The sequence below is a fragment of the Dermacentor albipictus genome, chromosome 7, assembly GCF_038994185.2.
Source record: "Dermacentor albipictus isolate Rhodes 1998 colony chromosome 7, USDA_Dalb.pri_finalv2, whole genome shotgun sequence".
Classification (NCBI taxonomy): Eukaryota; Metazoa; Arthropoda; class Arachnida; order Ixodida; family Ixodidae; genus Dermacentor; species Dermacentor albipictus.
The window spans coordinates 4,677,647-4,692,943 of NC_091827.1; the positions used below are offsets into that span (position 1 = coordinate 4,677,647).

Sequence of the window (15,297 nt, forward strand, 5' to 3'; positions counted from 1 at the left end):
AATTATGGACCCTGTACCAGCTGCTGTGATCCCGTATGAAAGGAAGTTAAGGGCCAGTTCCTGCCAAGAGCACATTGCCATTGGCTAGAAACGAACACAGCAAACCGTGTGCTCCTCCACAGTACCTAGGCGCCGTCCCCACATTTTTTTCCTTGCAGCTCCCACATGCACACAAGTGTTGAGCATAGGCAACGCAGAAATACGCATTCTATGCACTTGCACTGGTCCCGTGTACTTCTTTTTAAAGCTGTGTGGTTGAATGCAATGCTGTCAATGGAGAAGTCCAAATAATATTCATGACAATGTAACATACTCTCTCGTATGTGGTCCCAGTCAACACTGCTGAACCACGAATGGCTCTTGAAGTCCTGCAGTCCATTCTGCCCAAGTCGAGAGTCAGCGCTACAGATCAACCGCCTCATAAGGTCCTTGGCGTCTTCCGAAATATTGCAGCCAGGGTCATCCGGAAAATCAAAGCAGTTCTGAAGACAAAGAAAATAGAAAAGTGTGACCATCAATTTGCTTATATATATCTCCCGCTATAGCATCAAATTCCATAAGTGTGGAGATATGGCTAGCTAGGAGTAGGCACAATGACTAAACATCCCGAGTGGACCGACGCGGAAAGAAGTGGAGGCAGGACACAACAGGTAGGAAAGAGTGATCCTTCATTCCAACAAATGCTTTTACATCTCTGTTAGGAAAGGGGGGGGGGGGCATTTACACCGTATTTATTCGAATCCAGGATGATAGTCTTTTTTCAAATAACCGTATGCCAAACTCTAAGGTCAGCTTAGATTTGAGGATTTAAAAAATGCGCCAGTTTGTAATTGAAAATGACAAATATGGTGCATAGCTGGCGCCATCTAGAAAAGTCAGTATCACAGCCGCTATAGCCATGCCAGTAGCCAAGTGAAGTACACGAGCGACGCTGTGAGTGACGTCGCTATTAGAGAGTTTTAATTTAGGGGTCACAAGTGACTTGTGTACACAAGAACTAGGGGTGGTAGTACTGCACATGCGCACAACCAGACGTAGGGGTCTGCGCATGTGCAGTACCATGGCCCCTAGTTCTTGCATATACAAGCCACTTGCGTCCCCTAATCTAAAAATCTCTATTTTCATACAGTTTCATACAATATGTTGGTCGTAACGGTATGCAGCGTGGCCCATAATGTGGCATTATCGTAATGGCACCAAACAGGTGAAGCCACTATGGTGCCGCTTTCAAATGAAAAGCTGCACTAGCCGCAGAGGCGGAGAACAGATATTTGTCCTGTGGAGCACAATAAGAACAACAGTTTTACTGACTGTCGTATGGGTGTGGTTTATAATGTTCCCTTTAGCTGTGGCCAGTTCTATGTAGGGCAAGTGGGGCGATGTATCAATTATAGGCTAATGGAACATAAAAGGTCGTTAACCGGTAGATCACCATCTAATCTTTCCCTACATTGCCAAGATTTTAACTGCATGCCAGAGTTAGATAAATGCACAATATTGTACAGGCACAAGAATGAAGATACGCATCTTATGATAGAGACATGGCATATCTATAATGGTGGAAGTGCGTGTGTGAGTCAGGCTTTGATTACTTTACATAATGAAGAGATTAAGTACCTTAACAGTTATCTCTCACGTAGACCGGCACATGTACCCGGCGTCTGAAGACACCCCTCTTTCCGCCGGCTACACCCGTTGGGGGGGGGTGGGTGACAGAAGACCTATGGGCCCCGGGTGCCAGACGACTTAGCTACACCACTGTGGATGCCCAAGATTTTGAACCACCGCCAGATGCCTTGACTCATCTAATCCGATATCACAATGAGAGTGACAACTTTTTGTCTGCAATTGTGACCGGGGATGAATCATGGTGCCGCCACTATGAGCCTGAAACACGACAGCAAAGCTTACAGTGAAAACATTTCAATTCACCACCCCCAAGGAAAGCAAAGGCCGCCATTTCTGCCGGAAAGATGTTGTTGACTTCTTTTTTTTCGATAGACAGGGGCCGTTATTGATTGAATTTGCTAAATCTGGAGAGACTATCAATCGTTTCCGATATTGTGAAACGTCGGATTGGTTGCATGTCGCAATCAAGAACAAACGACATGGAAAATTGAGGAGTGGGGTCATCTTGCTTCACAACAATGCCCTTCCGCATGTCGCTGATGTGGTTAGTACAAAACTGGCAAAGTTCAAGTGGGAAACGCTGTACCATCCGCCATACAGCCCAGACCTGCCCCGTGCGACTTCCAAATTTTGATGCATTTGAAAAAGCAGCTTAAGGGAACCAGATTCACGTTAGACAATGACATGAAAGAGTCAGTTATAGACTTTCTGAAGCTGCAACCCAAGGAGTTTTATCAGTAGGGAATCACACGACTTGTTAGTCAGTGGGACGAATGTCTAAATGCTCATGGAGATTACTTTTTTTATAAAGTACCCCGTTTGTCACATATTTATTTGCATTGGCTCACTTTCATTTGACTTTCCCTCACATATTTTGCAGAACTCCTGCTTTTTTATGTGCTCTTTGTTGCGACTGTAAATTCGGTGCAATTACTTACAATACACGACCGGTGACAGTTGCTCCTGCGCAATACATTGTAACAAAGGACAGCATCATTGAGATTTTTCTCTAGTTGTTGCATATGCACAAAAATGTAAACAATGTTCTTGAATGACAGAGAGGTGTGAATGGGAGAAAGGCAGGGAGGTTAACCCTTTGAGGGTCAAATTATTTTGAAAGAAACTTTCCCAGGTGGTCACATTACTTTATTGCGGATCTTGAATGTATAAAATGTATGAAGTCGAGAATAAATAGTAAAAAAAAATTAGGAACAGTATTTTGGTGTCAACATCACTCAGAACTGGAAAATGTTCAATAGCATTTTCAGAGTATAGTACTCCTTGAAACACGGTTCTATGCACAGCGCCTTATCGCAGTCTGCACACATAAGCACCTGACAGCCACACACAAACCACACCTAACACCTGAACACCTAACATCTGACAGCCACACCTAAACACCTGAACAGACACCTGCGTGTCTGTTCTCCTCTTGGGGCAACAAGTTGTGTTGGAGCACATATGACATCTTCTCTGCATGCGGCTGCCTTGGGCAGAGGTCTGAGGCACCCTCTCACGTAAGCGTGTTGCCGCAGAGAGCGAGAATACCTTGTGAGCAGCAGTGATAAACAAGCTAAGAGCAGCAATCAAGAAAGAAATCAACTTCCGCAACCCCTGCGAGAGCGTGCCGACAAAAAGAAAAATTACGTTTCGTGCACCCCCGTTGCGATCATTCGGCGAAACCGAAACCGCAAAATGGGCGCTGCCGCAGTCTGCGCGACGCGCTGAAGCTAGAAATCAGTTCTGTTTAACCCACCAAGAAGGAAGCACAATTTTCAAACGCTTCTTGTAAGTTCCAAGAGGTGCCAGCACCTCCCAGTGAGCAAGCATCGTCATTATGGCGTGAAATTTCAAACGGAGGGTCGAAACCGTACTCGTGCGGCAAAGACCTTGCGGGACAGAAAACCGCCGCCGTACATGTACGGCAAAAACCTTGAAAGGGTTAACAAAGGTTCCTTAAAATATTTGTCCTTAACTTGTTCATTTCATGACCTTTACATTTTTCATATCAGCAGCATGCATTGCTTTGCTAATTTCAAACTGATATAGTTCCAAAGTTCGTGTGACACTTTCTATATAATCAAATAGACAAAAAACATGGAAGCACTGATATTAGTTTTTCGAGCACAATTTTGGGGACATACTAGTATATTGTTTTATGAAAGAATACATATTTTACTTGTGTTGACAGTGCGTAGCATTCAAGAATTCATTTGCATCATTTTTGGCAATGACAATGCAGTTATTATTAATGTATTTGATCTCTCGACACATTCCATATGGAGGAGGCCGAGCTGCAACGTGAGCCCCACCCCCAAATGAAATTTCTGGCTATGCCACTGTGTGGTGCTGACTGCAATAAAGTCATTATTTAAGGCTAAGAGACATTACTCAACTCCTTTTCCTTTTCTTTCTTAAAGCTCTTTAAGGTGCACAGAATGATGTCACGAATGCTAAGGCTTACACAGTGTACCTTGCCTGCAGCAAAAATATTTGACACTAATGATATAACGTAGATGTTGTGATGCTGAGTGAAAGACAGTGGTTATTCAAGCCTAACAAGCATGTGCGGCTCCTTTTCCTTCTCATTTTTGAGGCTATTTAGAGTTACATCACCAATGCTAAGGGTTTATGTAGTAGGCTTTGCCTGTGGCAAGTACTTGTCCCTGTGATGATAAACTTGTGATGTTTAGCATGTGATGCTACCCATGATGCTGATCCTGCAATGTTGATAGCAAGAAAGTAGATAATCAGGCCCAACAGGCATTATGCACCTCCTTTTCCTTCTCTTTTTTAAACCAGTTAAGAGACAGATATACATAATTAAGCGACCAATGCTAGTGATCAATGTTTAAGCAAATATCTTGTGCAGCAAATGCTGTAACGCTCTCTGCAACACCTACCTTGTGATTCATGATCTTGCCGTAGGTCTCGACGAGACTCTCAGCATAAAACGGGGTCTCGCCGTAAAGCATCTCGTACATGCACACCCCCAGGGACCACCAGTCACACTCGGGGCCGTACCTGCCCTGCCCGTCTTCCATAGCCTGCCATCAAAACAATGAAGATGCAAGCATGAACATTGAAGAGTCAACAAACACAGCCACAACCAACAATCGACAGAAATATAGGAACTCTGTTACTCAGAAGCATGGAATAGAGCATGCATTAATAGTACTGAAAAAACGGACAGGGATGAACACTTCATGAGAAATCTGGCACTGTCAAGAGAAAGGAGTCGCACAAAATGCTACCAGCACGCATCTACACATTGCTATCATGCAACTAAATCTGCTTCTCTGTAATTTTTCTAGTAAAGAGTTTCTCCATTAATGCTCATTCTACAAGTTCCTACAAGTGTTATATCAATTCTCATACTCTGTTTCTGCCAGCCACCAGACTAACATAAAAGCAAAGCAACTGACAGTGAATGCCTACAACATTACCCTGAACTTGGCCCACTAGCTAACAAGCTCTTACTCTGGCTATCGAACAAAGCATCAGAAGCTTACAATCTACTTTGCGAACGTGTTTCATGGTGACATGTGGGTGAAGCATTTCCATGCTGGTTCTGAAATTGTAAAGCATGCAAAGAACAGTCGGGCAGGATTCAGCACCCAAATGCCAGCATGTAAGGCACATTCAAGGAAATGCAAGCGTTACCAAGCTGATAAGAAGTACTGAATTCAGCCATGTCTAATTTTCCATGTGTGTCATACATTAGCACACAAGCAGTACAATAGTGCATCACAGGTACATGTAGTTTTAAGCTTCTGTCATTTGTCTCAGAGCATGTAACCAGCAAAGACTCCACTCTACTTCGGTGCATAAGACTGAAACATTCATATATGTGTAACATACACATAAATGGGTTATGTGCATGGGAGGGTAAACAGGTGCAGGACGTTTGAATAAGCAGAAGGTTAGGAGCAAGCAATGTGAACAACATGGATAACAGTAAAGACAGGACTGAAATAGTGATCAGGCTGTGATAACTCATCTTCAAGTGCTGATGCAGTAGTTAAAAGTGACAATACAAAAGGACAAGGGGGGACTTGGTGGTACTTGCAGTGTCTGAGAGCAAAAGGAACATAAAATATGCTTGCCCCTGCCATTGTTGAGCTTGAAAATATGAAAAAAAAGACATGCTGAAGAAATTGCCAATCATATGAATGCTGAACAGATGAAGTTCAAGATATTAGGATATTGACACGTGTACTTATATTTATCGGGCGACCAGGTTTCGCCGCCTAACAAATCTTATCGCACAGCGCGGGACGTGCTTGAGTGTATCCGAAGTTTCTGGAAAGTTATTGATGCTTCTATCCGCAGTCTGTTATCGCCGAACCTTGTGTTATCTGAATTATTCGCCTGACGCGAATGATGTAGAATTTTATGGAAGGCACGCGGGTCCCAACGATTAGTCTGGAACATTTGACGACTCTGTATAAAAGCCGACGCGCTTGACCCGCTGATCAGATTTTCGACGATCGCCGAGCGTGTTCGCCGCTATCGTTGCGCTATAAGTGTAGCCTGTTTTGTGGGCACAGGTTCGCCCAATAAAAGTTAGTTTTCTTGTTCACAGTATTGCTACTGTGTTTTTTAACGTCACCACCACGTGACATCTGGTGGAGGTGCTGGGTAAGTCCGGTCGTGAATGGTAATTCTTGCCGTGCACATTCCAGTTGGCGTTATGAGGTGTCCTCCAGCAGTCCAAATTTGAGGGCCTTCCCACGTAGTCTTAACTTTCTTCAACTGGGCAGCGATATGTCCACTCATGACGGAGTAATCAGCCCCTGTGTCGACTAAGGCGGTGACTACGTGGCCGTCGAGAAGCACGTCGAGGTCGGTGGTTCTTTGTCTTGCATTACAGTTCGGTCTTGGTGTCGGATCACGACTGGGTCGCGTTGACCTGTGGCTGGTATGTGACGTCGTCAGGACGTCTTTCGTCGTCACATTCTTTCCTCCCAGACTTCGTCGGGACGGCGGCGTGTCGTTATGTCGTCGAGGTAGTTTCTTCGGCGTCTTCGGCGGCGGCGGAGGATCTTCGTCAGTTTGACGGACAGCAACTGCACCTCCATCAGTAGCTGCTTTTAGTTTTCCGGATATGGGCTCGCAGAGCGGCCCCAAGCTGGACCAGTGTATGGTCGGCGCTGCGGTGACAGGTAGCGGCCTGGTGACGGCGAACGGGACGGTCGTCGAGAGTTCCACTGAGTGGCGGTTAGGCAATCGGCGATTTCACGTGGGCGCTCCCCAAGCTTTGGACGCGGCACGTTGACGGCGAACCCTCTCAGTCCCAGGTCGCGGTATGGGCATCGGCGGTACACATGGCCGGCTTCACTTCACTTCACTTTATTACCTTAAAAACCCCATTAGAGGGGTATTACATAAGGGCTGGTTAATAAAATAAACATTAGAAACAGGCGTTCATCTTGAGATATGGGTGACAACAGCTTCAGTAAAGGCAGATGGGCTTGTAATGGCTGCGATGGCGTGTGGAAGGCCGTTCCAGTCCCGTGATGCTCGAATAAAAAATGATGCTTGAAAAGTGGTGGTCCGGGCACGTGCGCGTGCAACTTGAAGCGGATGACCGGTGCGATGAGATATGTATGAAGGGGGCGTGATGTACGGTGGGTGATTTAGGGAGCTGAAAAAAAATGAGCGGAAGAGAGAGAGGGTGGCAACCTGTCGACGGACAGAAAGCGTTTCCAAGCCAGATTGCGCTTTCATCGATGAAATGCTGATATCGTATGAATATGAAGATTGAATGAACCTAGTAGCGCGATTTTGCACAGCCTCAAGTGCATTTATGATATAAATCTGATGCGGATTCCAGATGGGAGATGCATATTCAAGTTTAGATCTTACAAATGATTTATAGGCCAACGCTTTTACTTGTTGTGGGGTATGACGCAGATGTCGTCTAAGAAATCCCAGTGATCTATTAGCAGCTGAGATGATGTTAGTAGCGTGCAAGCGCCAGGACAGATCACAAGATAGGATGACACCGCAGTGATAGCAGAGCGGGCCGGGCGGTGGTCAGGAGCGCGCCAAATGTCCGTCTTCCTCGCGTAGGTGCACTGGGCGACGGGTATGCGTGCTGGCGGCGGCGGCGGTGGACGACGAAATTGCGTCGTTGCAGGGCCCTGGTGTGGTCGCGGAGGGGGACCTGGACGGCGTGCAACGGCAGCGTATGTCATCACTTCTGGCTGGGGCTGCGGTAATTGTGGTTGCAGCTCAGGAACTCCAAGCGATCGGTGCACCTCTTCTTTTACGATGTCGGCAATCGAGGCCACTTGAGGCTGCGACGAAGGCAAGACCTTGCGCAGTTCTGCGCGCACAATGGCCCTGATGGTCTCGCGCAGATCGTCCATGGCCAGTGATTGAATTCCTGCATAGTGGGTAGAGCTTGTACGGCGGTTGAATTGCCGGTTCCGCATTTCAAGTGTCTTCTCGATGTTCGTCGCCTCACGAAGAAACTCTTCGACGGTCTTCGGTGGGCTTCTTACCATCCCGGCGAAAAGTTCCTCCTTTACACCACGCATCAGTAGGCGGACTTTCTTCTCCTCGGCCATATCTGGGTCAGCGTGGCGGAATAAACGGCTCATTTCTTCCGTAAAAATGTCAACGTTCTCGTTTGGTAGCTGCACTCGGGTGTCCAGCATAGCTTCAGTCCTTTCCTTGCGCACGACGCTTGTAAAGGTGCGTAAGAAGCCGCTACGGAACAGGTCCCACATTATCAAGGTCAATTCCCTGTTCTCAAACCAAGTTCTCGCGGTGTCTTCTAAGGCGAAGTAGACATGCCGCAGCTTCTCGTCGGAGTCCCAGTTGTTGAATGTTGCGATTCGTTCGTAGGTCTCCAGCCATGATTCCGGGTCTTCAGTCGCTGCTCCACGGAAGGTTGGTGGGTCCCGAGGTTGTTGTAGGATAACAGGGGACGCTGGGGCAGCCATTGGGGTTGCCTTGGCCATAATCTTCTTCGTCTTCTCAGGAAGCAGTCCGTGCTCCGGGGGCAGCTGTTGTAGACGACGGCTTACTCGATGGTCCTTGACTACGTTGGTGCTCTCTTTACGGTCCGGGCTTGGATCACGGCTTGTCGGGGGCGTCTTTTTCACTGTTTCTTTTCACTGTCTGGATTTCATCTCTCTGTGATAGTTGAGCACATCGGAACAAAAAAAATATTGACTATTGGAATACTGTACACTAAAATGGTTAGCCCAGAACACGGAGGAAGATAGATGGGAGTGCTGATGTGCCTAACTTGCAATGTATTTCACAGAGTAACGAATGTCCCAGTGTCATGCCCTGCTCAGCTTTCTGCAGGGCTGCCTTCCAATCGCTGGTCTCCTCTTCATTATGATCACTGGCGTTTGACACAAGATAAAGGAGACAAGGTGGTGTAACCAAGCGCTGCCTGCTTTGTCCTGCATCACATGCTAGCCATCATAATGAGAAACCAACTCGCCCGAAACTACACCTTGCTTACCTCCTCTCTTCTATATACATTTGTAACATACTTAGCTTAGCATTGCTTAACAGCTAGCTGTTATTGCAATGTCTGCGCTGCCATACAGACAGAGCTATCAGGAAAAATTACTTCCGCACAATAAGGAATGGTGTCCATCAACCAGTAAGGCCACCTTGATATTAAGATACTGAGTCACCTGAAACACATGTAATTGAAGTTCGTCACCCTGTTGGCTACAGCTGGAAAAAAGCATGATGGGCAAATTTCTTCCCCGAGCAGGCACGTACCCAGGATTCTTTTTTTTGGGGGGGGGGGGGTAGGAAGCGAGGGGGGTACCATTACTAGTACAAATGTGAATAACGCCTACCATAAAGATGCATAAAGCCACAAAAGAGAAATGAAATAAGGTGTATTTCACAGGTACGCCTGTGAGGTACACCTCTCCTTTAGTTGAAAACAAGTAACCACGTCAAATGGATTCGTGCAGAAAAGAGGCACAGGAAGAACACTCCCAAGAACAAGCAAACAAGTGAAAGTGCAAAATAAGGCTTACTATAGTGCAATACAACTTAAAAGTGAAACTTGACAATAAATAGCTGCAGTGAAGCAAGCATATTATTACAGTTCAATAAATAATTAGGCTTTTGCAATTCCGCTATAATAGGGGAGGAAACGTATGAAATTACACACCAATAATTTTGTTTTTGTGGTTACCGCCTTATTTGGGTAAGAGGAAAAGTTTGATGTACGAATTATTTGCAGCCTTGCGGAAAAACAGTAGCTGGCGGTTATGAGGGCGTGGGTGGGGAGGGGGGCTTCACTGCAGACTGAATTTGTATCCGACTATAGTAGCGTTTTTTTTTTTTTGTTGTTGTTGTTGTTAGCTCTGGAAGAATTATAGAGAAATATATACTTGCAGAACAATCACAGTTCTTTTGGATCCCTCTTTTACTGCTCTACCAAGTTAAGTGCCACAATCGACTCGTATTGTTATTCGGGAAGTTGCGTAACGATGCGTGGCAGTCAGTTCCATACGACTGCATAAAGCACAGGACGCTGCGATTCTATACATACTGCGCCCACCGCGGAAGGTTAAAAAAACACCTACATAAGCACAGCAGAGAAGTGGCTACGTCAGGCAGCTGGAATGATAACTGCAGAAGCATCATTCAAAACACACAGAATTGTTCACCACTTCCGGCGGCGTTTTCTCTACTTGCCTTTTAAATAAAAAGATGTTCATCCCTAAATATTTTCACAAACAATGGTTAAATTTGTTAACTTTTGCTTTCCCTTCCTGTTTCGCTGTTGCCTTGGCTCTCTCCCTTAGCAGATCGCTTAATTTCTCCATTCCTTGCGATCCTTGTTTCCAGTAGTCAATATTGCACAAAATGTGCTGTACAATTAGGGAAAAACCAAACGAGGTAACGAGTGACAGTCATATTGCTTATGAGTTTAAGGGTTATTGCAGGGTTTGATGATGGACGCTGTCTCGCATTATTTTATTTTGCTCCTTATCTAACCCATATCGTGGGCATATGGTTCCGAGGATCTGCCAGCGTCACGGCGAGCAGTGACTCGAGGAAAGAATGAAGCAAAAGGGAAAGTTAAACTCAACTGGTGTTTTCTCCGGCCGCAACTCGTTCCACGAACATACAGACCAGCTGACCACGAACCAAATCTGTTCCCTGGTCCCTTGATAAGTCTAAACAAAGAAGGCTGAACTAACGAACCAACAGGGATGCGCACAACCGTTGAATAGATGGTAACAACTTAATGCACCTCGAGTTAATTGCGAGGGCACCAAATCAATGGGAAAACTGGTCTTCACACCTCAGGAGATGCCGATTCAGTACCGCCATCCAAAAGGAGTGAAAAAAGCAGCAAAATGTTGACTGCCAAACAGCTATCAAGTCTCAACATTCATTTGGCGGCGCTTTAGGAATGTGTGAGGAGTGGTGGCATGGGCGAGGAGGGGAGGGGGAGTATGCCTCTTAATTTGGGGAGGGGGGGCCTGTCCCCCCCCCTCCCCCTTGGGTATGTGTCTGTCCCTGAGAGCTCATAATAATGTTGGTGCTGCAAGAGGGCACAGGTGCGATGCAATGCAATGCAATGCAGCTATTGATTGGTTTAGTAATAAGTTTCCATGCCACCTATGTGTTATTGCATGAAGCTTGAATCAGCAGGACCCAAGTTGGACAGCCTTATCAGGCGAGTTGGCACTCTTGCCTAATTTGCTTCTTGGCACCAAAATAAGCAAAGCAGCACTTATGGAAAACGTCAGGTAGTTATAAATGACTCTACAGCAGACTACTGGGCACTACCAGAACTGTACAAGATCAGAAACAATGTATTTCAGTGGCATATGAGCAAGCAAGACAGAAAAATGGGCAAAGGGGCAAAAAAAAAATATAAAGCAATGTGCACAATCCACCAGCACAGATGAATGAATTCACGCAAGGAGGCAACAGATGCAAAGTTGCAGTGGGGCTGCAGGCAGTAAAATGAAAGGCAAGCAGAAGAGTTGCACCCACCTTCTTATCTTCCCAAGAATACTGAGTAGTGAGTTAACAAGTCGGCAATTAGGAACCTGTCCATAATGCATACTGCACACACATTTTCAAACAAGCAAAGTGAAGGCAGATATGGTAGTATGACAAAAAAAAGGAAAACAAATGCAAGAGAAAACGAAAACAAAAAGTGTTCCGCAATGAAAGTGGCGAAAGGAAAGAGAAAAAAATGTGTTTTTCGTGGAGGGTTACACACAGCCGAGCAAATGAACGGTGTGCTTGTGTCTCTAGCTAGCCCTAGCATTGAAGACAAGTTCTGATCTAGCTCTCAATGCATTGCAAGTGTGAGTGCTGCATTAGTGAAGCACAGCGGGTACTGCATGATTTCCAACACGCTGAAATAATAGTTAATAAGCGAAAGGGGTCTAAACAGCAGCAGCAACAAGCAAACAGTGAAAAACAGTACGGCAGCTAGTTTGGCAAATGTGTTTGGAAGAAACCTCCGGAAAAAAATTGCTGCCACTTCGAAGACGTGCAGCAGCAATCCATTGCATGTTTCTGGCTGAGCTGTCTGTGTTTTGCTGCAATGTAAACAAGCGTTCAAGCACACAGCAAGGCTGAAGAAAGCCAAGTAAGACAACAACATTTTACTCATGCTACAAGGAACGTAAATACACACAGCAATGTCAAGGCTTACCCTTAGGATTTCAGGAGATATGTAGTCAGGAGTGCCTACAGCAACATTGGACTGAACCTGCAGTAAATGAAGAAAGTTTCTGGAAATACTTCTAGTGAGGAAGCTGTGTACAGCACAGGTCAGTGGTCACACAACACATCATGATCTTCATTTACCGAACTGCTGCCCATAATATGCAGCTGGCCTTTTAAAATGAGCACATTTTCTGAATATTCTGCTCGTGTACCAATATATATGACCCTTGTAAGGTTTTTTTTATTGTGTTGCTTTCTTTGTTGTACCTTTGAAAACCCTTATTGATGGCCTTAAGTGTGGCTAGAACACAGGACTGAGAATCAAAGACATTCTGCTTATACTAGTATTGCAACCATAGGCGGCGACTATGGGGAGGCTCCGGGGCTCAAGCCTGCTCTGAAAAACTCTGGGGAGGGGGGGTGGGTGCTGAGCCCTACTCCCCCCCCCCCAGCGATGTTGAAGCCCCCTCACATTCCTCTACACACACCTAAAGTGGAATCACCAGAGCTTTCTCCCCCACATCATTTGAAGTTCCTTTTGACTTTCCTCAACCTTATCCCTTGAAATTTTACTGGGGCTAATAGCTTACTGCATCATAGTTGGCGCGGACGTGCACGGCTTTTAATTCATACTTTCACTTTATTTCTGTCAATTCTGACAATACCTGCCTCATCCATATTTTCTCACTTCAACATTACTTTAAATTTCCAATATATTCAGGTATACACACAGTACAAAGTTTATTACACTTTTGAAAGAAATGGAGGTATCCCATTAAAGCTTATTTCTAAAGGTATGGATAGCCTATGCCTAGAGTTGCTATATGTCCACCACGCTTCAAATTGCTTTGCGTGCTTTTTTTGACCATGAAAAAAACCTATGGACTTCAGTTACCCCTTCGGCAGAGTCTTTTATCAATGGCGTGTGAAATGCGTGTGAATGTCATGTGTCTCAGTATTGCTTCTCTTTCCAGTAAGCAATGCTGATGACTCGTGAAAAAAGGAACATTTCTTGTAATTTACAACGTTTATTAAAGATGGAAACATAGTTGTGTGCAAAGGTCCCAAATATGTACAGGGTGTCTCCATTAACTATCATGCACCAAGATTTAAAGGGCCCCTCAACAGGCCCCATAGCAAATTTTAGTTATACGGTGGAAGTTGTTACGTGTCCTCTAGGGAGTGTTCTGGCACAAAAATGTTTCAAATCGGCTCATTAATAGCCAAGATAGAAATATTTCAGTGCCGCTCACCCATGATTTCAGCAGGTGGGTCCACTGCCAAGCAAGACGCTCTTTCCACTTGCCCTGTCTAGTCTCCGCAAACGAAATGAATTCCCTGCGTTCTCCCATACCAGACCTCGAGGATCGCGTGATGCATACGTCATTACGCCTTCACTATTTTTCGCCTCGCTTTTCTTTTTTTCCGTGCTACTCACTTCCTCTGACGGCGTCGCGTGTGAGCTGTTGTCTTGTTCGTGTCGCACACGATTTTGCGCGCTGTGCACAAGGAAACATGACTAGCGGTATAATCCAGAGCTACACGAATACTAGGCAGAACAAGCAGATCACTGAATGTGATCTCGCGCTGGAACACGGTAGAAAATGGTATAGTTTTGGTACCTGTATCCGTGACCGCATGACTACGGGAACAAGCAGACGAAGCGGAAGTACATCTCTTTTGCTTCGGTGCGAAGTAAAACAAAAAACATGCAACATTCTGTTTGTGTATTTTATTATTTCTCTACCCTTCAATTTGTCAAGTAACAGATCGGACAGATAACAGATGTCTTGAATAATTCTGAAAGCCTAGTGTCACCACGAGCAATGTCACACTGCGGACACCAGTACGTAGATGCACGCACACGAGTACGTCATCTTCCGGCTTGGAGTACATGGCCGCAAGGAGAAGGAAAAACGGCATTCGGTTTGAAATATCAGGTCTTTACACGGCGCGTAGCGATGTAATACTTTGCATATACGATCATTATCGTGCAATGCATGCTCTGCGCGTGTCAGCTCAATATGGCCAGATTTGGTGAGGGGTCCTTTAAAAAAAGCACAATGCCTTACTCGAAGAAAACCTAGTGCATATTGTTTACAGCACAGTGGAGTAGCTGCCAATAATTTTTTCGTTACTGAGATTTTATTAGATAATTGTATTTAATTATCTAACTCGAGACATACTATCCTAATTATCAAAGTTTCAATTAGGCAACAGCTAAGGGACGTCCAACTGCGGTGTTTTCAGTGATGTACAAATTGCGTACTAATTTTCCCGACGGATAAATAAACCCCGCGAAATATGGAGAATACCACGTGACTGCGCTCTCACCCGGATCATGAAGCAGCGTCCTCGAACAGGCTCTCTCCGAGTTATCCAGAACGAAATAAATGAAACAAAGAAAAACATGGCAATAGAGCTACTGCCTTATCTGCCATGTCCAAGCCGAAGTAACACGTCACGTTTGGCGTTAGTTGGAAACAAGCTGTGATAGCTGATGTCTCAGCATAGATCAAGTGCACGGATAATTTTTGTTTTTGTTTTTTGCCACAAACACAACCTCTCACAACAAAAGCGAATTGACAATGACAGTGCAATGGTCTACATATATATATATTGTGACGAAGAACATCGGCAGGCTAAAAAGCCCCGTTGCCATCGCGTGGCTCATACCCAGTTCGTTCACTGGCTGCGCCCTAGCTGCTGCTGCCGCGTTGGTCGCTGCTCCTCTAGGACCTGAATAAACCCCCTTTACAATTGGTGGAGGTGCTGGGTACAACAGGAATTCTGGAACTTCGCCACTGGACACTGCAGCCTGTCTTCATTATGCCGGAAGAAGGACCACCTCAACCACAACCCGCTGCCCCGGTGACTACCGTGGTCTGCCTTGGCCCGTTGCGTCAACGCGACCCACCCATCTTCAGCGGTACCGAAGACCATGACATAGAAGACTGGCTCGTTGACTACGACCGGGTG

The 15,297-nt window shown here is 45.5% G+C and overlaps 1 protein-coding gene across 5 annotated transcripts in view; it reads right to left on the minus strand.

The window, feature by feature from the left end:
- gek (serine/threonine-protein kinase gek) overlaps positions 1-15,297 on the minus strand; it is a 309,659-nt gene that overhangs the window by 160,734 nt on the left and 133,628 nt on the right. For all 5 annotated transcript variants that reach the window (XM_065455026.1, XM_065455025.1, XM_065455029.1 and 2 more), the window contains exons 6-8: positions 12,305-12,361; positions 4,533-4,676; positions 314-482 (exon numbers count right to left, since the gene is read on the minus strand). In XM_065455026.1, the coding sequence (XP_065311098.1) occupies positions 314-482; positions 4,533-4,676; positions 12,305-12,361 (370 nt within the window). The remainder of the gene's footprint in view (positions 1-313; positions 483-4,532; positions 4,677-12,304; positions 12,362-15,297) is intronic.